At 46.9% G+C, this 25,580-nt stretch overlaps 1 protein-coding gene across 8 annotated transcripts in view; it reads right to left on the bottom strand.

Moving 5' to 3' along the window:
• Positions 1 to 25,580, bottom strand: part of DAPK2 (death associated protein kinase 2) — a 271,914-nt gene that overhangs the window by 239,035 nt on the left and 7,299 nt on the right. For all 8 annotated transcript variants that reach the window (XM_054240447.2, XM_078333330.1, XM_017976646.4 and 5 more), the window contains one exon: positions 24,979 to 25,076. In XM_054240447.2, the coding sequence (XP_054096422.1) occupies positions 24,979 to 25,070 (92 nt within the window). In that variant the 5' untranslated portion in view covers positions 25,071 to 25,076. Of the gene's footprint in view, positions 1 to 24,978; positions 25,077 to 25,580 lie in introns of those variants that run through there.

Consider the following 25,580-nt stretch of genomic DNA (forward strand, 5'->3'; position numbering starts at 1 on the left):
CATAAGGAACCTTAGAAGTCCTGGCAAACATAAATGACTGACTGTCACTACCCCTCAGTGCTGCAGCAAACCTTCCCAAAGCCTCAATACATGACCCTTTAAACACTGAGAGGCTGGAAAGAGGATGACCATACTGCGGGACGGGAGAACATCCACCGATTTATCAAACATTGAGTAAAAGATTCTATGTGGCTTATATGCTGCATGCATTCAAGAAGTATGATAAATTGATGAGCTAACAATTCCATTTTCCAAAATTTATCTGACAATTACACCAGTACAAGGGTGACAAAAGAGTTTGTCTTGTTTGTAGTTAAATCCTCAGTCCCTAAAACCATACTTGGCAGACAGCAGGTAAGTAAACGAGGTATGCAGATGTATGTGAAAAGATGTGCTTTTCAGCAACAACCTAAATGTCTATCAAGAGGGCACTGGTTAAATTAATTATGGTCCATCCATATGGTCCTGCACATGGTCTGTGCCGCCGTTAAAAAGATACACACACACTGATCTGGGAAAACACACCAGATTAAAATACAAAGTTGCAGAACAACATCCTGATCCCATCAGTGTGTACAGTCTGACCTGTGTACCTTTTAAAAAATATGGAATATGCGTACATATGTTCATATATGCATTGACAATTTCTGGAAGTATATATAAGAAATTTAATGGTCACTTCTGAGGATTGGGACTAGAGAGGTTCAGAAGGATGGCAGGAGGAAACTTTTAAATGCACTATTTGGTTTTTACTAACTGGTTTTCTTTTTTTAACTATACAAGTTAAACATGATCATGTTAAAAATTCTATCTGGGACATTGCATAGCCAACGAATATATTTATATAGGGAATGACAGTGACATGTTTACGCTATAACATAATTAGGGAAATGGGATATAAATTGTATCTTTGATATGATCATAATGGCAAACAGACAAGAAGGAATTCACAGAAGCAAAACTATAATGGTCTCTGCCAGTCTAGACCCTGTAAGGAAGTCTGAGATCCCTATCACCCCAGACCTCCAGACAATCCACAAGGTGGCCACCAAATCATTAAAGAGCCGACTCACTCCGCAGCACACGTGCACAAAGCAGTCACAATAACATTTCAGTTCCGTAAAATGATAGCAGTCTAACTCCCTTGTTCTGCGTGGGATTATGGAAATGGGGTAACCTGCCATTACCTTTACACAAGGGTTAAGACCTTGTTCTTCATTACTGAGACTTTAAGCTGGGAGGCTGCAAGTCGGAAGACATTAAGTGAATCTGAGTGGTTGTAGGAGGCCAAGAACTAACAGCTTAAACTTTGCTACGTGCCTTTAAGACTTAGTAACTGGGCAGAAAAGTGAAACCACGAGGGAAGCTTTCAATAGCTGTGTCCCTGATTGCCTTGCATTCAGTCCTATGGAAGCAAATACCTTAGGAAAACATGAGAAGAAGGGGCAAGAATATTAAAAGTAAAAAAACCTAAGGGTTAGAAAGGCCCTGAGATACCATCTAGCCTACCCCCGACATTGCCAGAGAAGGAGCTGAGCCCCAGATAAGAATGCATTCCTTCTAAAATGATTGCAGACCCAGGAAGGAGGGTGCTGTTAAGTGACCAGAGTTACAGGTTTCCTGGTGGCAGTGACTGAGAAAGCAAGTTGGATTTGAAAAATTATTCATTCTGGAAAAATACAGTTGCTGCATATCACATCGAAGCCACAGAAAACATGGGCCCAGTCCCAGTACGTGGTTCAGCCTCACATGAATAAATCATGATGCCATTATGAGCAGTTGGAAATCTGCTTCAGGACTAATTAGTCATTTCACTTAGCAAATGGGAGAGGCCCCAACCTTCTCTGGGTGTGGTTGGCAGCTGTGCCAGAAAGAAACACCTTCTAGTCAGGGTTCTGGTCAGGAGGCTAGGCTGCCAGAAGCCTTGCTGAGGTTGCACCAATACAGGTCAAGTGTTTATTTACTTAGTTTTCTTCTAACTGGGCTCCCAGATGGCCTTCACCTACCCCTGGAGAACCTTGGGAAATGGGGTTATCACAGAGAATGCTTTACAGGGAAAAGTGTGGTCCATCCTGCAGTTTGGGTTTTAGCGCTGCTGGGGCCCGGGGTCAGGGAATGGGATCTCTGATCCTACCTTGGCCACAGGGAGAACATTCATGTTGGTCCAGGCTCTGGCTTTATCAGACATGAGCTTTCAGAGAACTGAGAGCTGTTAGGGAAAAGTGTGGTCCATCCTGCAGTTTGGGTTTTAGCGCTGCTGGGGCCCGGGGTCAGGGAATGGGATCTCTGACCCTACCTTGGCCACAGGGAGAACATTCATGTTGGTCCAGGCTCTGGCTTTATCAGACATGAGCTTTCAGAGAACTGAGAGCTGTTGGTATAATCAGTGTTCAGCCTGAAAAGGACCTTTGATAGTATCCAACAGTCCAACACTCTGGTATTCTGGTATTCCACAGGAAGAAATGAAAACCCTGGGAGTTGGTCACTTGTTCAAAAGTACCCAACAGTTTAGAAACAGAGAGGAGATGAAACCAAGCAATTTCCTATGCCAGTTGAGCAGCCAAGGAGGCACTGACAGGCGTTTACTAAAGACCACATGGTACTGCGGGGTGGGGGCCTTACATCTAATTGGGAAAACAAGGCCTGATCCCTCAGAAGAGTTAATATTATTACATAAAAATAAGACCTGGCGGGTGCAGTGGCTCACGTCTTTAATCCTAGCACTTTGGGAGGCCAAAGCAGGTGGATCATCTGAGGTCAGGAGTTCAAGACCAGCCTGGCCAACATAGGGAAACCTTGTCTCTACTAAAAATAGAAGTATTAGCTGGGTGTGGTGGCAGGTGCCTAAAATCCCAGTTACTAGGGAGGATGAGGCAGGAGAAGCCCTTGAACCTGGGGCGTGGAAATTGCAGTGAGCTGAGAACAGGCCACTTGACTCCAGCCTGGGTGACAGAGGGAGACTCCATCTCAAAAAAAAAGACCTGACAGACGGATAAATTGTTCAGGGAGGACAGATAAATTACCAGATGTATACACAGCCAACAGGTGTGCAGTTAGGAAGAATGCTAAGAGGAGGTGGGCAGGGAATGTTGGGGAGATCTGGGCAGAAGGAGAGAGAAGAGCAGAACTTTGCAGAATGGTAGTAAGGGTAAGGCAGCAGGAAAGGTCAGGGATGTGTGCCAGCTGCAGTCTGGCAGGAGAACAAACAGCCTGGCCGACCCACCGGGCCCTGCCATTCCAAGGACATCCTCTCCCTCACTTATGTCACACGGGACAATGATAGCATGTTCCAGGTGGGAATTACCACTTTGATGTTCAAAAGCAGCTAATCCCAGAGCTCTGTGAGCTCTTTATGTAAGGTCTTCCCATTGCTGGTCTACAGGGGTCGAGACCACTTGACCATAACACTCAGGGCACTGCTATAGGCAGAGCAGAGGCTGTCAGCTCAGGGCCCACCAGCAGTGAGTGGATCAACCCATGTTCTCATGCAGCTCCAAGAAGAAACAGGAGTGGGCAGTCACAGTGGGTTGAACAGTGGATTCTCAAAATATATGTCCATATCCTAACCTCTGGCACATGTGACTGTGACCTCACTTGGAAAAGGGGCCTTTGCAGATGTAATTAATTTACGGATCTTGTGATGAGATCATCCTGGATTACCTGGGTAGGCCCCAAATCCAATGACAGACGCCATAAGAGTGAGGCAGGCAGAGATTAGACAGAAGAGAACTCGAGACACACAGGGAGAAAGCAAAGTGAAGATGGAGGCAGACTGGAGTGATGTGTCTATAAGCTAAGAACATCAGCAGCCACCAGACGTTAGGAGACAGATACGGAACCAGTTGTGTCTCAGAGCCTCCCCGAGGAATCAGCCCTGCTGACACCTTCATTTTGGACTCTGACCTCTACAACTGGGGGAGAATAAATTTATGTCATTTGAAGCCGCTCAGTTTGCGGTCATTTGTTATGGAAGCCCCAGGACACTTACACAGCAGGGAAAGGGGGCATAAGGAGGAAGGCTTGGGGGGGCTTCAGGAAAGCATCTGAGAGGACAAAGCAGCCTCTGCTCTTCAGGACCCACATAGCCCAGAGAGGGCTGGCCCCTGGGGATTGCAGGTTAGCAGGGCCATGAGCAGGAGAGCCCTCCTCTCTCTCTCAGGTACTGCCACCACCAGCAGGGCACATGGCCTCTTATAGATTCTCTGCCCAGAGCCATGGTCCTGCCCTGTCCTCCTCTCCAGCACCTTCCACACGTGACCCCCCTTATCTGTGATTTTCCCAAAGAAACTGGCACTATCCTCCAGAAAGTTTCTTAGAGTCCCTTATCACAGAGAGGCCAAAGAGACCTGGATTTTAATCCCAGGGTGACTTGGGATATGGGTGATTTGACCTCAGGGAGCCTCAGTGTTCTCATCTGTAAAGTGGGGTAAATAATCGCTGCCTTACAAGGTTATTGTGACAGAAATAGCACAGGCTGGGCGAAGCGCCTCAAGCCTCTAATCTGAACACTTTGGAAGGCTGAGGCAGGAGGATTGATTCAGGCCAGGAGTTCAAGACCACTCTAGGCAAGCAACAAGACCCTATCTCTACAAAAAAATTAAAAATGAGCTGGACATGTTCACTCATGCTTATAGTCCTAGCCACTTTAGAGGCTGAGGCAGGAAAATCACTTGAGCCCAGGAGTTCAAAACTGCAGTGAGCCATGATTATGCCTTTGCATTCTAGTCTGGTTGGCAGAGAAGAAAGAAAGGAGGAAGGAAAGAAGGAAAGAAAAAGGAAAGGGAAGGGAGAGGTGGGAGAAGGGAGACAGGAACGGGCACATGTAAAATGCCCAGCATATGGTCTGCTGTACAACAGGAGCACAATAAATGGCAGGAATTTTCATCACCATTATTTACATCATAACAAAGTTTTTCTAGAACACTGGCCCAAGCCCACCTTGTTCTCATTGCTGTTGTGGAATGAAGAGGTCCACAACGTGGGGGCTGTCCTTGGGGGCTCTCACTCAGCAGAGAGTTCTGGGGACCTACTGTGTTCCGTCTTCTTACTTGCCTTCAAGTCTCTTCTTCCCCAAACATTGGCTGTGAACTCAGTCCCCTAGGTATTTTCAGTAGGCACCTAACACGTATTTGTTTCATGACTAATGAATACATGGTGTTGAGTGAGTCACCTAACCTCTTGAAACATCAGGTTCCTCATCTGTAAAATGCAGCTGATAGCATCTGCCTACCCTGCTGCCTCACAGGGCAATTGTAAAGACCAAATAGAGAAAACAGCCAAGGAAGGCATAAGAAGGGAGCAAAGCACCACATGAAGCCCCACCTGCACCTCAAAGGCTGTTCCACCCTCCACCAAGGTGGCCCTGCTGGACATAGGACAGTCACAGTCAGGTCTTAAGGTGCTCACATCTCTCTGTGCCCAGAGAGCCGCATTCCAGGACACAGGCAGGTCTGCACCTTAACAGGTGCAAACCTCCCTGCCTTTCCTGGTCTGGAGTCAGAAAACCTTGACTCAACTCTGATGCTGCCTCTTCCTAGCTGTGTGTCCAGGCCACTGAACATCTCCAAGCCACAGTTTTTTCTTTTGTAAAAGAGGGTCAATTATCCCTGCTCATCTAGAAATGTAGCCATGAGCATTGAAAGAGACAGTGCATGTCAATGTGCTTTGTAAACTGTACAGTTCTAACAAATTCAGATGATTATTATAATGATTCCCATTGTGTTGAAAAACAGCCACACTGGCCTGAGCCTCAGAGGAATACAGACTCCTGGAGAAGGAGGAGAGGACAAACACCACTGCTCTTTACAATTCCTGTAACTTTGAAACTTGCTCCATCAAAATGCAAAATCCTAAATGCCTTTGCCAGAAGACCAGAAATATTCCAGCCACGACTCTAGAGAACCACAAGATGAACCATTTCCATAATGGGTACTGCCGGGCTTCAGTCAACGCAGTTGCCTGGCCCATAAAAGTCATTTTTTAAAAACACCACACACCACAATTTGGCCTCTTCCCCAAAACATACATCCTTTCTCCTAAGAAATTAAGCAGAACCAACTTTGATGAAACCCATCTCTGAGGCATTCATTCTCAGAAAGCAGGCCCCTCGTTCCCTGGTGAGGTGGGCAGACAAGCATTCTCAAATGAGTCTGCAGGTAGACAGATCTCCAGTGGAGGGAGAAAAAGTCAGCACCTAGTCCCAAGGGCTGTGAAGAGAGGGCCTGTGAGCCCAAAGAAGCAACTGCTGCCACAGGCTCAGAAATTAGCCCTACCAACTCAGGGAAGAAGCTGAACAGCCTTAAGACTTTTTTACCGGTTGTTTTCATCAACCAGGCACGAAGAAGTTGAGAGACCAACTCCTCACTCACAGACCTGGAGGCTGCAACCAACCCAATACTCCAACTCCCTGCCTCCCAACAAATGGCCTTCCCCATCACACAGGCAACCAGCAGATGAAAGTCCCTCCCAGACTAGAAGTGGGCACCTGTCCCACGGTTCTCTGGGTCATACAACTCAGGACACCTGGCCCCTCTAAGTTGCACCAGGCTGAGGAAGACAGACACACCCAGTCCTGGAGTCAGGGCTAACAAGGCCAGGATCCTACCTGCCGCTGCTCGCCCACCGTTTACACCTGGGGCTGCCTCTTACTCCAGAGATCCTCAGTCCTGGATGGAGACGCAGGCACCTTATTCATTAGCTCAGGCTCCCTTGAGCAGTTTCTGTTCTCTGTTGCGAAACTATTTGAGAGGCACCCTAGCATGGTAGAAAGAGCTAATGCTTTGAGGTCAGGCTTGAGTCCACGGTCTGCTGCTGACTGCCTCCGAGGATTTAGAGAAGTACTTGCAGGCTTCTTCTCCTGGCCTTAGTTTCCTCATCCCTAAAAGGTGGCTAATGCCTGTCCAATAATGTTTTGTAAGATTATAACAATATGTGGACAGTGCCTGGTGCTTGGTTGGTGCTTAATCAGTGGTAATTATTACTATAATGCCATTCTTACCCCCATCCCCATGCCAACACTCCAAATCCCAAGGTCTAGTCAGTTTTCCAGAACTGGTGCCTCCCACCTTCAGGTCACATGCAACCACTTACCCGAGTGCCCTGTCTCAGACCTGCCCAGTTGTGGGCCAAGTGGGGTTAGCTGTGTGGAGTACAGAATGTACCCAAAGCAGTTAAGTGTCTGTTTACACAGGAAAAAAAATCTGAAATCTTATGATTGCAATATTTTCCCACCACATCTGCTTTTACGGACATAAATCAGTAAGTAAACACACGTACATCAGGATTTATTCAGAGGAGTAGCTTCTCTTACATGAACTTGCCTCTTTTGATAACTATGGTACTAACCAGTGTCCAGTAGGCAAAACACAAAGGTCTGGGGTACTTGCAGGATTGTGAAAGCTCCTTCAGACTCTTCAGAAAAAAATTATTTTATGTCTAATACATTGTTCTTTTCAGATTATAAAAGTAATATGTGCTCATTGTAAACAATGTGGAAAATAGAAAAAGTATATGAAAGAACAAATCTGTGGCAATTTCACTGTCTCTAGAGAATGCCACGGTGAATGCTTTGGTGTATTTCTTTCTTTCTTTCTTTCTTTCTTTTCTTTTTTTTTTTTTTTTGAGACGGAGTTTCGCTCTTGTTACCCAGGCTGGAGTGCAATGGCGCGATCTTGGCTCACCGCAACCTCCGCCTCCTGAGTTCAGGCAATTCTCCTGCCTCAGCCTCCCGAGTAGCTGGGATTACAGGCACGCACCACCATGCCCAGCTAAGTAGAGACAGGGTTTCACCATGTTGACCAGGATGGTCTCGATCTGTTGACCTCGTGATCCACCTGCCTCGGCCTCCCAAAGTGCTGGGATTACAGGCGTGAGCCACCGTGCCTGGCCCCTGGTGTATTTCTTTCTACCCTTTTTTTCTATATGCCTGTGTGTATGTAACTATCCTTTCATTTTAAAGCAAACACCTGAATAAGCCAGCCAGACAGTGCAGACAGAAAAGCAGCTATTAATTGCCCATGGAATGCTTTCTTGTCTTGTTTTCCGTTCTCCCTGCCCCCAAACAACTTACTTATTAGTGACACACCTACGCATTGCATAACTATGTCTTATCAGAGGTTGATGAACTTGTATCCCCTGAGTGAGTTGACACAGTCATCTCTGCTTTCCATTTTCATGCCACAGAGTCAATATTTACTAGCCATGTTGCTAAAACAGGCACTGGTCACAGACTTGGTGCCAGATTACCTTGTCTAATCTCAGCAGAAGCAGTCTCAGAGGCAACCGCAGGCTTTACTGTGCCACAAGCCATGGCTCTGGGTGAGTGATTCCTGCCCCAGCTGAGTAGACAGCCCATGGCCCAGCAAGAACACTTCACATAATCATGACGTTGCAGGATGCTAAGTGCCAGAAGGCACTTAAATGTTAAAGAAGAGGAAACTGAGGACTTGCCTAAGCACATGCAGCTCCAGAGCCAAAGCCGGGACCGCCTTTTCTCCCACATGAGCATGTTCTTATTGCATGGCCTTGTTGAATGCATCCACATGAAGAAAATAGCTGAGAGGGCAGTCGGGGACAAAACCCTTTTCATCAGGATTGGAAACGGGGCACTTGGTCTGAGATGATCAATTTCACAGGGGGTCTTCCCCAAGAGTGGCATTTCTCTTGCAGTAATGATTAAGGAGATACCATGGCATCATCAATTCTGTTGCCTCTTGCTGTTGTTTATTCATTCATATCACAGATTCGTATTGAGCACCAACTACAGAAAGGTATCACTTGCTTCACCAAAGCAGCATTGTTTTGCCCATCTCTTCTGGGAAGGATTTGTAGTTGACAAAAGAGACACACCCAACCAGCCTGGCCAACATGGTGAAACCCTGTCTCTACTAAAAATACAAAACTTAGCCCAGCATGGTGGCACATGCCTGTAATCCCAGCTACTCGGGAAGCTGAGGCAGGAGAATTGCTTGAGCCAGGGAGATGGAGGTTGCAGTGGGCCGAGACTGTGCCACTGCACTTCAGCCTGGCTGACAGAGAAAGACTCTGTCTCAAAAAAAAAAGAAAAAAAAGAGAGACACACCCATTTGATAGCATCCTTTAAGCCAAGAAATCTAGGCTTAAAGAAAAATAGTTATAGAAAGGCAATGTAGAAGAATCATGGAATGATGTCAGGGTAGCCCCTTGACAGCAGGCCTGCAGAAGAAAGTCCCTGTTCTGAAAAGCACCTCAGGTACTGGAAGGAATAAATCAAAGGGAAAGGATAGGTAACTTGGTGTGATACCAAATGCCTATGGTGTTTCTATGGAGTAACGGAAAGGTCAAAGGACCTGTAGTGCAAAGCCCCACATTCAGGTCTCACTTCTGCCACCAAAATGCCTTGTGGCCCTGAGACAGAAAGTGCCTTGCCCAAGTTTATTAATATATTGGTAGCCAAAGTGGGATTTAAAGCAAATTTTTTACTCCAAGTCCATGGAGACGGGCCAGTTGCCACTGACGAGTCTTGTCAGTAGCTTTAAAGAAAGCTACAACATCCATGGCAATAGAATTTCTCTTCATCTTCCCCCTCAGTTGAGATCAGACAAGGGGAAGACCTGGTCTCTTCTCCTGGGGTTCAGTATCCCCAGGAGAAGTGGGGTTCAGTGGGGTTCGGTCTCAGTCACTTCCGGAGGAGTAGGACAGAGGCCCCAGGCTCACACCAGCACAGGATGATACTGCGATGTGGGGCAACTCTAACACATGAAAGGGGGCATGAGTGAGCATCCGGACAGTTGCTGAGTTGTCAAGTAGCTCTGCACACTTGGTCTGTTCCCCTGCCCCTCCCACTCCAGGCAAGAAAACAAAGAAGCTCATGTGAGCAGGGCCTTGATGAAAATGCTGCTGCTGAATTTCTACCTTCTCTTGGGCTTGTGGACACAAACTCAGTGCCCTTGGGGACTCCAAGTTGGTTAAGCTCAGCTGACGGCCGTACCAGCCCCTGTGCTTATTGAGTGCCTGCTGTGAATCCAGCCATATGCTAGAGGTAGTAGGGACACAAACAAGGATAAAATGTAGCCCCATCCTCAATGGGCTCACCGTCTGGCTTAAAATACAGAATGAATCCCAGAAAACCTTCTACTTTGGAATAATCATGTATGAGGCATAGACTCTAAGGGCTATGGATGTTCAAAGCTGGAGGGATGGATGTGGCTGGAAGAAAGAACCTGTGGGAAGGCTTCAGAGAGCAAGGATTTTCACTTTAGAAGGTCCTGGAAGCTACAGGGTCTCACACAACCTCCCACCTGCCCTACCAGAGCCCTGGGGTGCTTTGCTACCGCTGAGATGATAGGGTACCTCTTTTTAAAAAATTTATTTCTTTATTTTTTTGAGATAGACTCTCACTCTGTTGCCCAGGCTGGAGTGCAATGGCATGAACTCGGCTCACTACAATATCTGCCTCCCGGGCTCAAGCGATCATCCCACCTCAGCCTCCCAAGTAGCTAGGGCTACAGGTGTATGCCACCACACCAGGCTAATTTTTGCATTTTTCATGGAGTCAGGGTTTCACCATATTGGCCAGGCTGGTCTCAAACTCCTGGGCTCAAGCGATTTGCCCGCCTCCTCCTCCCAAAGTGCTGGGATTATAGGCGTGAGCCATTGCACCCAGCCTGATAGGGTACGTCTCAAGCCTTTGGTTTCCCCAGCAAGGTGGAAGACAATACTCCCCATCCCAAGCACCCCCTTCTCCCAGTGGCATGCTTTCAGAAAGCTTCCTAAGAAAATCCCGTGAGCCAACTTCTAAAAGCAAAGACAACGGAGTAGGCAGGGGTTCTAGGTCCCTTAAGGAGATGTGCACTCTCTACTTCTCAGAAAAGGAAGGTGATACCATCAGTCTATAGGGAAGAGCTCTGCCTTTAGTCCCAACTGGACTGGTTTGCACAGAGTCTCTGAACCTCCTTTTCTTCACTTACAAAATGGGCACTATTATGTCTGCCTTACCTACCTTGTATTGCTATTGGAACTTGGAAATATCATGAAGATATAATGGTGACTTACATGGTGACTCATGCCCATAATCCCAGCACTTTGGGAGGCCAAGGCAGGTGGATCACTTGAGCCCAGGGGTTCAGGACAAGCCTGGGAAACATGGCAAAACCCAGTCTCTATTTAAAAAATACAAAAAATGAGGCCAGGCACAGTGGCTCACATTTGTAAACCCAGCACTTTGGGAGGCCGAGGAGGGTGGATCACCTGAGGTCAGGAGTTTCAAGACCTGCCTGGCCAACATGGTGAAACTCCATCTCTACTACAAATAGAAAAAAACTACCTGGGCATGGTGGTGCGTGCCTGTAATCTCAGCTACTCAGGAGGCTGAGACAGGAGAATCGCTCAAACTGGGGAGGTGGAGGTTACAGTGAGCTGAGATCCCACCACTGCACTCCAGCCTGGGCAACAGAGTGAGACTCTCTCTCAAAAAAAAAAAAAAAAGCCAGGTGTGGTGGTACATGCCTGTAGTCCCAGCTACTCAAGAGGTTGAGGTAGGAGGTTTGCCCGAGCCCAAGGAGGTCGGAGGCTGCAGTGAGCCATGATCACGCCACTGCCTTCCAGCCTGGGTAACAGAGCAAGATCCTGTCTCAAAAAAAACCAAAAAAAAGAAAAGAAAAAAATGATATGCAAACATCATGAAGAAAAGTAAAGTACAGGAAAGAAATAAAGGGGAAAGTACAGAAAACTTCTACTACTTTAAATTTCCCTTCAGTGCAAATGTTAATATATCTTTACAAAACTCATAAACTACCAAAAATACACGAAAACAATGAAAGAGCATTGACAAAGCCACAAGGAAATAAGTACGTGCTGATGACACTGTGAAGTGATTCAGTATTTCTAGTCTCAACCCTGAAGCAAATCAGTCATAACCTTTGGCCTGGCACACAGCCTCTGGGAATACACCCGACCAAAATAATGCAGAAAGGAAATCAAACAAGTATGTTCACAGAAACACCAATATTTCTAGCAGTGAGAAGCAACAGGGGAAAGTTAAGTAAATTGGGCATGCCTGGAGAGTAGAATATTATGAAGTTAACAGATGTGTATGAACTGTACCTATTTATTTATTTGTTTATATTTTTTTGAGATGGACTCCCGTTGTGTTGCCCAGGATGAAGTGCAGTGGTGCAATCTCAGCTCATTGCAACCTCCACCTGCCAGGTTCAAGTGATTCCCTGGCCTCAGCCTCCTGAGTAGCTGGGAGTACAGGCATGCACTACCATGCCCAGCTAATTTTTGTGTTTTTATTAGAGATGGGGTTTCTCCATGTTGGCCAGGCTGGTCTCAAAATCCTGACCTCAGGTGATTTACCTGCCTCGGCCTCCCAAAGTGCTGGGATTACAGGAGTGAGCCACTGCTCCTGACCCTGTTTATTTTTTAATAGTCCAGTGGTCTTCAAAAATGTTGGTGTCATGAAAGTCACAGAAAGGCTGTTCTGGATTAAAGGAGACTGGAGAGATACAACGACGAGGTGCAACCTATGATCCTGCCCTGGATCATTCGCTGCAGGGAGAAAAACTGCTATAAAAAACACAAATCTCACGCCTATAATCCCAGCACTTTGGGAGGCCGAGGCAGGTGGATCACAAGGTTAAAAGATCGAGACCATCCTGGTCAATATGGTGAAACCCCGTCTCTACTAAAAATACAAAAAATTAGCTGGGCATGGTGGCGCGCGCCTGTAGTCCCAGCTACTCAGGAGGCTGAGGCAGGAGAATTGCCTGAACCCAGGAGGTGGAGGTTGCGGTGAGCCGAGATTGCGCCATTGCACTCTAGCCTGGGTAACAAGAGCGAAACTCCGTCTCAAAATAAAAAATAAAAAAAAATAAGAAAATCGATAAAATTAAAGCAAGAGTGATAACTTAGGTAAAAATATCATATTGGTATGAAATGTCCTGAATTTGTAACTGTCCAGTGGTTATGAACTAGAACATCCATGGACTTCATACTTCACTAGGAGATCAATAGTGAAGTATCAGAGGGTGAAGAGGCATAATGTCGGCAACCTGCTCTCAAAGGGTTCAGAAACTAGGATGGATGGGTGGGTGGGCGGGTAGGTACGTAGACAGACAGATAATCCACAGACAAAAAGAAAAGAAGGAAGGAAGAAAGGAGGCAGATAGAAAAGGGGAAAGACGCCGGGCGTGGTGGCTCACGCCTGTAATCCCAGCACTTTGGGAGGCCGAGGCGGGTGGGTCACGAGGTCAAGAGATCGAGACCATCCTGGTCAACATGGTGAAACCCCGTCTCTACTTAAAATACAAAAATTAGGGGGGCATGGTGCTGCACGCCTGTAGTCCCAGCTACTCGGGAGGCTGAGGCAGGAGAATTGCTTGAACCCAGAAGGTGGAGGTTGCGGTGAGCTGAGATTGTGCCATTGCACTCCAGTCTGGGTAACAAGAGCGAAACTCCGTTTCAAAAAAAAAAGAAAAGAAAAGGGGAAAGAGAGAGAAATGACAAAATGTTAAAAACTGGTGCATATATCGGACAAGGGTATATGGGAGTTTTTTGTTATTCTCACAACTTTTCCCCCACATTTGAAATTATTTCAAAGCAAAAATATTTTTAAGAATAGGAACTCTGGATACGTGGAAAGGTACATATTTAAAAACAACATGGAATCCAAAAACAGCAACCCAACACAAAATGTACACACTGGCATTAAATAAGTAGAAAAGCAAGACTAACCAGAAGATACAGACACATGGTGGTTTCCATTTCCCCTACAGAAGTACTGCCCCCACCCAACCCACCCCTCCACAGCTCTTACAGTTTCCATAATGCAGACAGAGCTCAGTGAGAACTACCCCTTAGGGCAAGCAATTTGCACTGTGTGCTGAGCTTCTAACTCAAGCCTGTGCAACGCAGCCACTTTGTTTGAGTGGCTTTGTGCTTTGTTTTCCTAACAATGGGTGATGAAAGCACCTCCCTCTCTCATCCACAGCCTCTGTCACCCAGGGCCCCTTGCAGTCGTCAGTCCTCCTGGCAGCCCCATCCCTTCATCCTCTCCTCGTGCCCTCTTGCCCAAGCCTGGGCCTCTGCTCCTAGGTCATGGCAGAGCCCTCATCCTTGACACGGTTACTGGCCTCCCTCCTGGATTAGGCCCTGCCCCACCTAGGGTGATGGCTTCGTCTCTGATCTCCTTGCACATGTTTTTGTTTTGGGTCCTGCTATTAGCACTCGGCATAGTCCATCTCATTTCATTTGCTTAGGAGGAGAGTACTTCTGTGCCCCAGCTGAGCCTCAGCAATTCTGGGGCAAGGCCTAAGCCCTAAGTCTCCTCCCCCACACAGAGTGGGTGCCCAAGAATATGAATTGTTGACTGTGATAGTGACCTACAGCACAGAAGTGCATGTACTCATGAACTCCTTTACACACACATCCACACACACCCACTAACCTTTGAGAAACCACCAGCTTGTCTTGGGTGCAGCTGTGGCAGAGAAGGCTTCCTTGCTACTAACCAAGTACGTCTGGGCCAGGCCCAGGAAGCTCTCAAGTCTACAGTATGAGTGACAAGAGACCACTGTACTATACCGTTTTGCATCCGGCCAGCTCACAGTTCCCTACACCCCTCAGGAGGACCAGGGTAGGGAGCCACTCGATGATACCCCTCTTTCTAAAGTCTATCATGTGGCTGGGTGCAATAGCTCACTCTTATAATCCCAGCACTTTGGGAGGCTGAGGTGGGTGGATCATGTAAGTTCAGGAGTTCAAAACCAGCCTGGCCAACATGGTGGAACCCTGTCTCTACAAAAAATACTAAAATTAGTTGGGCGTGGCAGGTGCCTGTAATCCCAGCTACTTGGGAGGCTGAGGCAAGAGAAACCGCTTGAACCTGGGACACAGAGGTTGCAGTGAGCCAAGATCAAACCACTGCACACCAGCCTGAGCGAGAGTGAAACTCTGTCTCAAAAAACAAAAAGCAAAAACCAAAGTCTGCTGTAGTATTGACAGGACCAGAGATTATGTAAATGCCATACACTTGGCACCTCAATGTTGAAGGGCTGCTGGCTCCCCTCACCTGCCTCTCTTGCCTCTCCTGTTTCTGGCCACTCTCCAATCTTGAACCGGGCCATAGTCCTGTGGCTACAAGTCTCAAGGGTATAAGAACTTCATCAAGGCTGCAGGATGGAATCTCACTAAGGGAATTTGGTGTGGTCCTCACTGCCACCCTATACAGAGAATGCATATATCTGCCCTGTCTCCCTTCCTCCCCTTCCAGCCCCTTTTACTGACAAACTCTTTGACCGGCCCCCATCCCTACCCACCCTAAACTACCCTGAGCCCTGGGCCTCTACTGGAATAGACGACCTCTGAAGAATCTCCTGGATTGACTTTTATTAAATTATAGAATTAGGCTGAGGTGAGAAGATCACTTGAGGCTGGGAGGTCAAGATTAGCCTGGGCAACATAGTGAGACACCCATTTCTGCAAAAAAAATTTTTAAATCATTGAAGTCTAGGGCATGTGCCTATAGCCCTAGCTACTCAGGAAGCTAAGGTGAAAGAATTGCTTGAGGCAGGGAGGTTGAAGCTGCAGTGAGCTGTGATTGTGCCACTGCATTCTAGCCTGGGCAGGAGAGTAAGACCCTATCTCAATACATACACACACACACACACACACACACACACACACACAGAGAGAGAGAGAGAGAGAGAGAGAGAGATGGAATTAGCATAGTATAACAGAGTATGAGCTTTGTAATCTGACAGACCTAGGATGGAATCCTGACTGCCCTATTCAGACTGTGTGACCATATATCGCTGGGTCTCATTGTCCTCACCTGTGAAATGGGAATGTGATCCCATTGTTCTGAAAGGCTGGGAAGAACTCAGCACAGACACAGGAGGGCAGCAGTTTTGTTTGTTTGTTTTGTTTTTCGAAACAGGGTCTTGTTCTGTCACCCAGGCTGGAGTGTAGTGGTATAATCACAGCTCTCTGCAGCTTCAACCACCCAGGCTCAAGCAATCCTCCTATTTCATCCTCCCAAGTAGCTGGGACTACAGGCGTGCGCCGCCATGCCTGGCTAATTCTTTATGTTTTGCAGAGATGGGGTCTCACATATGTTGCCCTGACTGGTCTCAAACTCCTGGGCTCAAGCAATCCTCTCACTTTGTCCTTCCAAAGTGTTGGGGTTATAGGCATGAGCCACCATGCATGCTCCAATAGTAGATTCTTAATGTATGTCAGTCATCTTCACTTTCCCAGCAACAGGAAATACAAGCAAGTGTGTGTGTGATCAGAGAGGCACAAAAATCCCAGGCCACGGTGGTAAACAGGGCTTTATCCAGAGGAAGTTTCTGGTTTTTATTTCTGACTTTCTATGAGATTTTCTGTGTCATACAGAGTACAATTTCCCACTTGTCATCTCCTTGATAAGGTAGGTTTATATTTCTTGAACCAGTCACCTAAAATTTTGGAGGCTGCATTTCTTCATCTATAAAATGGGAATAATAACTACATCACAGGCTGTTATGAGAATTAAATGCAATAATGTATGTCCAGTAAATGGAAGCAATTTTTGTGTTTTGTTTCCTGCTTGTGTTTGGGGAATCCTGGACATTCATGAATTCCAGGGTTTATGGGGGCTGTGGGCTTGCTTGGCTGAGGTTTTCTGCCTTAGATTTAAATTTAACTCAAGGCAGATCCCAGATGCTCTGCAGTTAATTTATGGGTGTCTGAGGGTGTTAAAAACTTATCAAGCATAAAAGGCCTGGGCTGGACACCACAGCAGAGGAGTTGGATGGGAAGGTTTCACCATGCCCAGCCTGGAGAAACCTTCAATACAGCAGGGAGGATGACAGGAAAACCCTATGTGTAATGTGAGGTATGATAAGAGGCAATTAAATCTGATGGAAGGGAGTAGGGTGGATGGGGCAGGGCAAGGCAGGCTTTATCAGAGTGACTGTGTTTGATCTGGACCTTGAAGAAAAAGTATAATTTCTCCAAGAGTGAGGAAACAGCAAGAACAAAGATAAGTCACAAATATTTTTGAGGTCTCTGGCCTCTGTCTCAGTGCTGCAGTGATATTCCAAATAGAACAGCTCTGAACCTGCTTTCAAAGAGTTGATAAGCAAGTGCAAGATGAGCATCATCTCATCACTGGCTCTCATCAGGCCATTAGCGCTGCTCTCCCCGGCCTCTCCAACCTGCTGCCATGGCTTACCATTTGGGGGAATGTGAACTACGTGCAAATGGGTGTGCCACAGTAGTTCCAAAGAGCAGGAGGTCTGTGGGTATGAGAAACACCCCTGCAAAGATCAGTAGGCAAGATCAGAAATAAAAATAGCCAGGAGTGATAGCTCACACCTATAATCCCAGCACTTTGGGATTCCAAAACAGGAGGATTGCTTGAGCCCAGGAGTTCAAGACCAGCCTGGGTAACACGGTGAAACCCTATCTCTACAAAAAATTTAAACATTAGGTGGGCCTGGTGGCTCATGCCTGTAATCCTAGCACTTTGGGAGGCTGAGGTGGGCAGATCACCTGAGATCAAGACTTTGAGACCAGCCTGACCAACATGGTGAAACCTCGTTTCTACTAAAAGTACAAAAATTAGCCAGGCATGGTGGTGCGCACCTGTAATCCCAGCTACTTGGGAGGCTGAGGCATGAGAATTGCTTGGACCCAGGAGGCAGAGGTTGTAGAGAGCCAAGATTGCACCACTGCACTCCAGCCTGGGCAACAGAGCAAGATTCCATCTCAAAAAAAAAAAATTTTTTTTTAATTAGCTGGGCATGGTGGCACATGCCTGTGATCCCAGCTACTTAGGAGGCTGAGGTGGGAGGATTGCTTGAGCCTAAGAGGTCGAGGATGCCCAGCCATGATTGAGCCACTGTTCTCCAGCCTGAGTGACAGAGAGACCCCAGAGAGACTTGAGAGAGAGAGGGAGAGAGGAAAAGAGAGAGAGAGAGAGGAAGGAAGGAGAGAAGGAAAGAATGAGGGAAAGAAAGGGAGGGAAAGAAAGAGGGAAGGAGGGAAGGAAATAGCTGCTGGGTTAAGGTTGCTCATCTTTTATTGCCTTAAATTGTCTTCTTAAATGTATTAATTTAAAAAACCATTCATCCACAATAAGTCTCACAGATCTATCTGCACTGCTATAAAGAGATTTTCAACAGATTTCATTAAGTGAGAAAAGCAGGTTGTAGATGGTTATGGTCGTGTAGTCCCATCTGGGTCCACACACACACACACAGTTGCTTAACTTAAGTTCTGAAGGGCAACAGAAGAAAATTACCGTCCAAGTCTACCTTTGGGATGTGACACTCGGAGAGAGGGCAGAAGGAGTTCTACCTTTTACTTTTTACTCTTCATAACTTTATGACATCCACCTTGAATAACTTCTATAAATAAACAAACATCTTTTTTATTTCAAAAGGGATGAAAAGGGTTAGTCTTAGAAGCTCTTTTGCCAAGGACTGAGATGAGTAAATAGAACACCTGTGTTTGTTGTTTTCTGTAGTTCTCAACGTGGCTAAACTAGGCTATTGAACCCAGCCTGGGTAAATTTAAACTTCACACATTTCCTAGAGGATTTTGTTTCTTTCCCCAAAGAGGCTGTCCTGGCCACGTTGCATATGAGGTGGGTGATCTTAACCATATATTCAGATGATTCCATTGGGAGACTCCAGTCTGGCTGCCCCCACCCTCATCAACATGGCTGCCCCAGGGGATCCCTTGCCCATGTTCAGGAAGGCTGAGGCTTTAATGCAGAGGCTCCTTCCCCAACTGAGACTGAAGGGTAAGTGTCCAGCAGGGTGGCTTGCATACCTGAGCCTCCTCTAAGTGGTGGCAATTATATGGTTGCTGTCTTCTTCAGGGCAGAGGTGATATGTGGGACAATGGTAAGGTAAGATCCTTAAGAGAAGTGGGGGCTATGGAGAAAGGTTGGATGTAATTTAAACAAATTCTTATCTGTTTGTTTGTTTAAACCAGCACAGTAGCTGAGGAGATTCTGCCTTTGAGCGCCACCTCCTCTATCGCTTGTTTATCACCTTAATCATCTCCCCTCCCTGGGCCTCGCTTTCCTCATCTATAAAATGGTAGATTTGGATTCAATTTTTGTTGAAATCCAGCTCCACAGTAATATCTTATGATTTTATGGTAATATAATAAGTAAAGGAAATCTGACTCGGCGCAGTGGCTCATGCCTGTAATCCCAGAACTTTGGGAGGCCGAGGCAAGGAGACCACCTGAGGTCAGGAGTTTGAGACGAACCTGGCCAACATGGTGAAACTCTGTCTCTACTAAAAGTACAAAAATTAGCCAGGCGTGGTGGCACATGCCTGTAATCCTAGCTACCCAGGAGGCTAAGGAAGGAGAATGGCTTGAACCCAGGAGGCAGAGGTTGCAGTGATTCAAGATTGTGGGAATGCACTACAGCCTTGGTGACAGAGTAAGACTCCATCTCAAAAAAAAAACAAACAGCTGGGTGTGGTGGCTCACGCCTGTAATCCCAGAATTTTGGGAGGCCGAGGCGGGTGAATCACAAGGTCAAGAAATCGAGACCATCCTGGTCAACATGGTGAAACCCTGTTTCTACTAAAAATACAAAAAAAAAAAAAAAAATTAGCTGGGCATAGTGGCACATGCCTGTAATCCCAGCTACTCAGGAGGCTGAGGCAGGAGAACTGCCTGAACCCAGGAGGCGGAGGTTGCAATGAGCCGAGATCGCGCCATTGCAATCCAGCCTGGGTAACAAGAGTGAAACTCCATCTCAAAAAAAAAAAAAAAAAACCAAAAAAAAAGCTAAGGAAAGGAAAGGAATCAAAGTACAGGAAATAAGGAATCACCATTCATTATATGCTGCTTACATTAAATTACTTTATATCATTATGCATGCAATAGTTGTCTTCGTAGAAGTTCACGAAATCGTCAATGGGCCTACCAACTGGTACCCTCCCCCTGGTAAATACAACTCCTTCCCAAAGGCTCATCCTCCTAACTCTGATCCTACTACACTACCCTAAAGTTCAAACAGAAAAGACTCCCTTCCTTTATATTCTCTCCCACTCAGAAACCTTCCAATTAAAGGAAGAAATGACTTTGTGTCTTGTGGGTCCTTATGGTGTGGTGGTCAGAGTTCTGGGCCAGGAGTCAGACCACCACACCCACCCTGATTCTATCACCAGTTCACCACTTCTCCCCTCTGGCCTTAGCCTCATCTACAGAATGAGGAGTTGGAGGGGTTTCTCTTTATCAGCCCTGCTCTAATACTCCCCTGCTCTGCTCTACTGGTGGCTACCAAGGCTGGGAGAGGCCAAAATCTGCAAGCCAACATTTCTCCAAACACTCCCAGAAACAGCAGACAACCTCCAGCACCCCAAGAAGGCTGGTGCCAAAAGTGTGAGTACAGCCAACTGACTGCACTCAGCGCTGGAAGCCAGAAATCAGGCAAAATATGCAGGGCCAGAGAGGGTCCCAGCAGAGTGCAGGATGCCCCAGCCTGGGTACTCTGTTTCTATCCAAAGCGTTTCTTACAGATATGCTCTTATTCATAGGATAAGGATAGACAAAGCCTCTAAAGGAATTGGAAACATGTGGAACAGGCCAGGGCAGGAAGTAGAGTTCAAGGTTATTTATTAATAAACGATTTTAGTTAAGGTCTAATACATAAACAGGAAAATGCCCATATGCATATATGTCTTCATATAAATACTCATAAAATGAACACATCTGTGAAACACACACCCAGATCAAGAAACAGAATATGGCACCCCAGAAATCACCTTTGTGTCCCCTTTCAGTCACTAGTCCCGGAAGGAAAACCGCCTCTAGCACCATTGATTCCTTTTGCCTGTTACGAACTTTCACAAATGGAAGGAAGCAGTGCGCACCCTGTTGAGTCTGTCTTCCTTTGCTCCACATTACCTGTCTGAGCTCATCCATTGTAACACGTAACAAACGGTTGTTTATTTTCATTTCTGCACGGTTAGGACTTAATGAAGAGCTACAATCAATGAGAGGGCCCTGAGTCTACTCCAGGGTGCTCACTGACAATAAAGTAAGGAAGTTTACATTCAGCTCCCCAGAAATCAGGATGATCCCCTGCTCTTCTTGCTAAAGACTCCCATGCCTTCCTCCTAGAAGCTGCAGAGGCAGAAGGTAGGGCCTTGACACTTCAAACCTACTTCAAAGCCTCAGTCCATTTGCTGTTGAAGGCCAGAAGGTCCTGTTCATGAACACTTACCCCATGCCCACCTCTGTGAGGAACACCTAAATTGGCATCTCATTTCATCCCCACAACCATGATCTGGGTAATGGTACTACTTCTGTCTTACAGGTAAGAAAGCTGAGGGTCAGAGAGGGCAAGTTGTCCTCATGTTGCACAGCTAGGACAGGGACTCAAACCCCAACTCATGAGACCCCAAAGGCCAAACCTTTCCACCACTCTGTGTGGGCAGAGAATTCACCAACTGGATCTGGTCCCCACCCATGCCCCCAGCCTCATCTGACACCGCTTGCCCCTGGCCCTCTTTCCAAGGCCACGCCGGCCTCCCGCTGGCTCCCCAGGTCCTAGATGCTTCCCTACTTCAGCGCTCCTCCATGCTACTGACTTTGCTTGCTCATTTACCCCTCAGTTCTCAAATTAAGAGTCACTTCCTCGGAGCAATCATCTCTCGCCACCCAGTTGGAACTACATCCCCCATCATTCCATGAGGGCATCCTTTTCTCTTATTTCTTAGCCCTTAACACACCTTATGGTGATTTATCCTTTGGCGTCCACTTGTCTAGTGCCTTTCTACACCAGCCTCAGGAGCACAAACTGCCAGAGGACAGGACTATATCTGTTTTGCTTTCCACTGCTCAGACAGTGCACATAGTGGATCCTCAAAAATATGTTAAGTGTTGGGAGGCCGAGGCGGGTGGATCACGAGGTCAAGAGATCGAGACCATCCTGGTCAACATGGTGAAACCCCGTCTCTACTAAAAATACAAAAAATTAGCTGGGCGTGGTGGCGCGTGCCTGTAATCCCAGCTACTCGGGAGGCTGAGGCGGGAGAATTGCCTGAACCCAGGAGGCGGAAGTTGTGGGGAGCCGAGATCGCACCATTGCACTCCAGCCTGGGTAACAAGAGCAAAACTCCGTCTCGAAAAAAAAAAAAAAAAAATATGTTAAGTGAAGAACAGGAGGGCAGGAGAGAAGAATAGGGTTGTTCCTTCAGGTGGTCATCCAAAGGCAGCTCTAGTGCTAGCCTGTTCTGTGGCCCCAGGCAAGACCTTTCCCTTCTCTGAGCCTCTATTTCCTCAACTGCCAAGTGAGAGGCCTGGAAGAGAGGACCTCTAAAGGCCTTCTAACTCATTTGACCTCTAGACCACAAATCTTAGAACATCTGGCCACTCCAAAGGCCGCTGGCCCCTGGACCTCATATGCGGCTTACTCACCTTGTGCCCCATTAGCACTTTAGAAGAGTAGGGAATGTTGGGTGTGGTGGCTCACACCTGTAATCCCAGCACTTTGGGAGGCCAAGGAGGGCAGATCACAAGGTCAGGAGTTCAAGACCAGCCTGGCCAAAATAGTGAAACCCCATCTCTACTAAAAATACAAAAAATTAGCTAGGCGTGATGGTAGGTGCCTGTAATCCCAGCTACTTGGGAGGCTGAGGCAGGAGAATCACTTGAACCCATGAGGCAAAGGTTGCGGTGATCTAGTCATTGCACTCCAGCCCGGGCAACAGTGTGAGACTCCATCTCAAAAAAAAAAAAGAAGAGCAGGGGAGGTGAGAATCATCCCAAGACACCCCAGGTTGTGCAGTGCATGGGATATCCACACCCTGTCTCAGGTGGAGGACCAGGAAACATGAGGTCTCTTCTGGGTCTAACAGCACATGTCCTTGTGTATGCGGTAGGGGAGAGACAAGACTAAGAAGGAATCATAAATGCAATCCCCAGGAAACTGCTTCTACCTCCTTCTTCAGAGTCCCACCCCCGACAACTTCTCAGTTTCTCTACCCACCCAGACTCTAGTCCGATCCAAGAATGCCCTGTTAGCATGTGTGTGGCTGCCTCACTGCCAGGGTGGAGCTCGAGGAGGGGAGAGATTATCTGATCTTGCTCATCTTTGTACCCACAGTACTCAGCACAGACCCCTACACACAGGACATGGCCAAGTGAGGGCACTGAATCAAGCACCACCAGCAGGGCTGGCTGCGGTCTGTTGCCAAGAGTGCCACCTTTCTGCTGGTGTCACCAAGGGTAGAAGAAGAATCTGAGGCAAAGAGAACCTGGCTTCCCATCCAGAGGCAGGCTCCAGCTGACCAACCCCAGCCTCTGGTCCTACGTCCTCTTCCTACCCCTTCACCAGGCCCCAGATGGGGAAAAGTCATTCCCCTCTGGGATCTCTATAGTTATTTGCTCCCCTACCCACCATCCAGCCAGCCAGGATAAACTCCCTGCTCTTGAAGCACCTGCTGCCTGTCATTCTCTTTGGAGTGAAGCTCTTCTGTCTTTGAAGATCTGTTTTGTCTTTGAAAGTAAAAAAAAAAAAGTAAGACAACTAGTCCTGACCTAGGAGTTCTATAAAGGGAAGATAACTCCTGTTTGCCTGTTGGATACAGTAGACACTTGTGAGATGAAAATAAATCTTGGGGCCCCCAAATCCCTAAACTAAAGGGAAATGTTAAGCTGAGAACTGCTTAGAGCCAACCTGCCTCCCATTCTATTCAAAGTCACCCCTCTGCTCACTGAGATTAAGGTATACCTGATCGCCTCCTTTAGAAAGGCTAATCAGAAACTCCAAAGAATGCAACCATTTGTTTCTTATCTACCTATGACCTGGAAGTCCCCTCCCCATTAGAGCCTTCCCACCTTTGCTTAGAGTTACAGTTGTCCCACCCTTCCAGACCAAAGCAATGTTCAGCTTGCATATTTGATTGATGTCTCATGTCTCCCTAGAAGGTATAAAACCAAACTGTGCTGTGACCACCTTGGGCACAGGTCATCAGGACCTGCTGAGGCTGTGTCATGGGTGTGCATCTTCAACCTTGACAAAATAAACTTTATAAATTAACTAAGACCTGTCTGGGTCTACCCACTCTACATTCCCATGTTTTCATGCCGCAGTGTGTGTGAAGAGGTGAGGCTAGGTGTTCTGATGAGCATGTGTGAGTGTACAAGTGCCAAGCTCATGGGAGAGGGCATAACAGGGGTGCAGGTGCAAAATGGACTGGTCGGAACCTTGGCTATTTCACTCACTGGCTCAGCAACTTTGGGTAACTTGCCCAAATGCTGGACCACAGTTTCCTCATCTGGAAAACGAGAGAAGAAATAATGTCTACTTTTCATGCATTGTTGTGCGACTCAAACTTCAAGACTGGCGTTTCGTAATCACTACATTACCACCTAACTATTAGCAGTCGTTAGAAGTGGAAGGCAAGAAAAGACCTCCGGAAAATCTTATTTTCTATCCAAATAGTAACTATAGTACTTTCAGATCTGATTTTCACCCTGGCTGTGTTCTGGACTCAGCAAACCAAGTAACAAAGATCCCAGGAAAACTTCATGATGGGGTTCATGTGGCTGGTAAATCCATTCTCAGGAGGATGACCTCACCTCCCACTCAGGTTCTGAGCTTAAAACAAAACCCTGGGAACCATGGAGAATCCCAAGTAAGACTCAGAAGAAAACCAAGTCAGGTCTCCATCCAGAGCCTGGGGGAGCTTCATGAAAAAGTAACAGATCAAACAAGAATTATGAAGGTTTTCCCTGCCAGCCAGATTATGTTGAAAACACAGAGGTCAACAATTCTCATCCCTTTTACTGGCAAGTCATTATTTCCAGAGCAATGATTATGTGCACAGTCACCCAGGCAGGTGAATAAACCCCAGGCTCGTTTTTAAAGCTTCCCACTGGTCCTGTGGCCCTGCCTTCCAACACCAACTGACAATTGTGTCAGAAGAAGCGTGACTTTGGCTCCTTCAGCATCCCCCAACCTCTCACACAGTCTCCTACCTCCCCAGCTCCTCTCCGATGTCATAAAAGTCCTCCACCTTCTGCTGCTTGAAGGGCTCCATGTTTGGGCTCCTCATTGAGGCCTGGGACATATAACACTGAAATGGGAAGAAACCTGAGGTTAGGACAGTCATCCAAATTAGCACAAGCCTAGGAGTCTAAGGCCTAAAAGTAACTGGGTGCAAGGGAGCTAATAATTTAGTAATAATCTGCAGCCTCGCTTCCTCAAGAACTGCCCTGCTCAAGCCTTTTCTCACCTGCAGAGGACGATGTATGGTTCTTATTTGATTTATATGAATTCAAATTTGTTAAGGAGACAAAAAAGGAGAATTCCTTAGGTCTTCAGATCTGTCTCAAGTTCAGAGAAACATCCATGATGAACTTCAACAATTTGTTTTCATTAAATTCAAAACTACTGCAAAAAGAGGCAGTTGTTGCACAGTTAATTTAAAAAAAAAAGGGCCGGGCACGGTGGCTCAAGCCTGTAATCCCAGCACTTTGGGAGGCCGAGGCGGGTGGATCACGAGGTCAAGGGATCGAGACCATCCTGGTCAACATGGTGAAACCCCGTCTCTACTAAAAATACAAAAAATTAGCTGGGC

Source organism: Callithrix jacchus, chromosome 8, assembly GCF_049354715.1.
Source record: "Callithrix jacchus isolate 240 chromosome 8, calJac240_pri, whole genome shotgun sequence".
Taxonomy (NCBI): domain Eukaryota; kingdom Metazoa; phylum Chordata; class Mammalia; order Primates; family Cebidae; genus Callithrix; species Callithrix jacchus.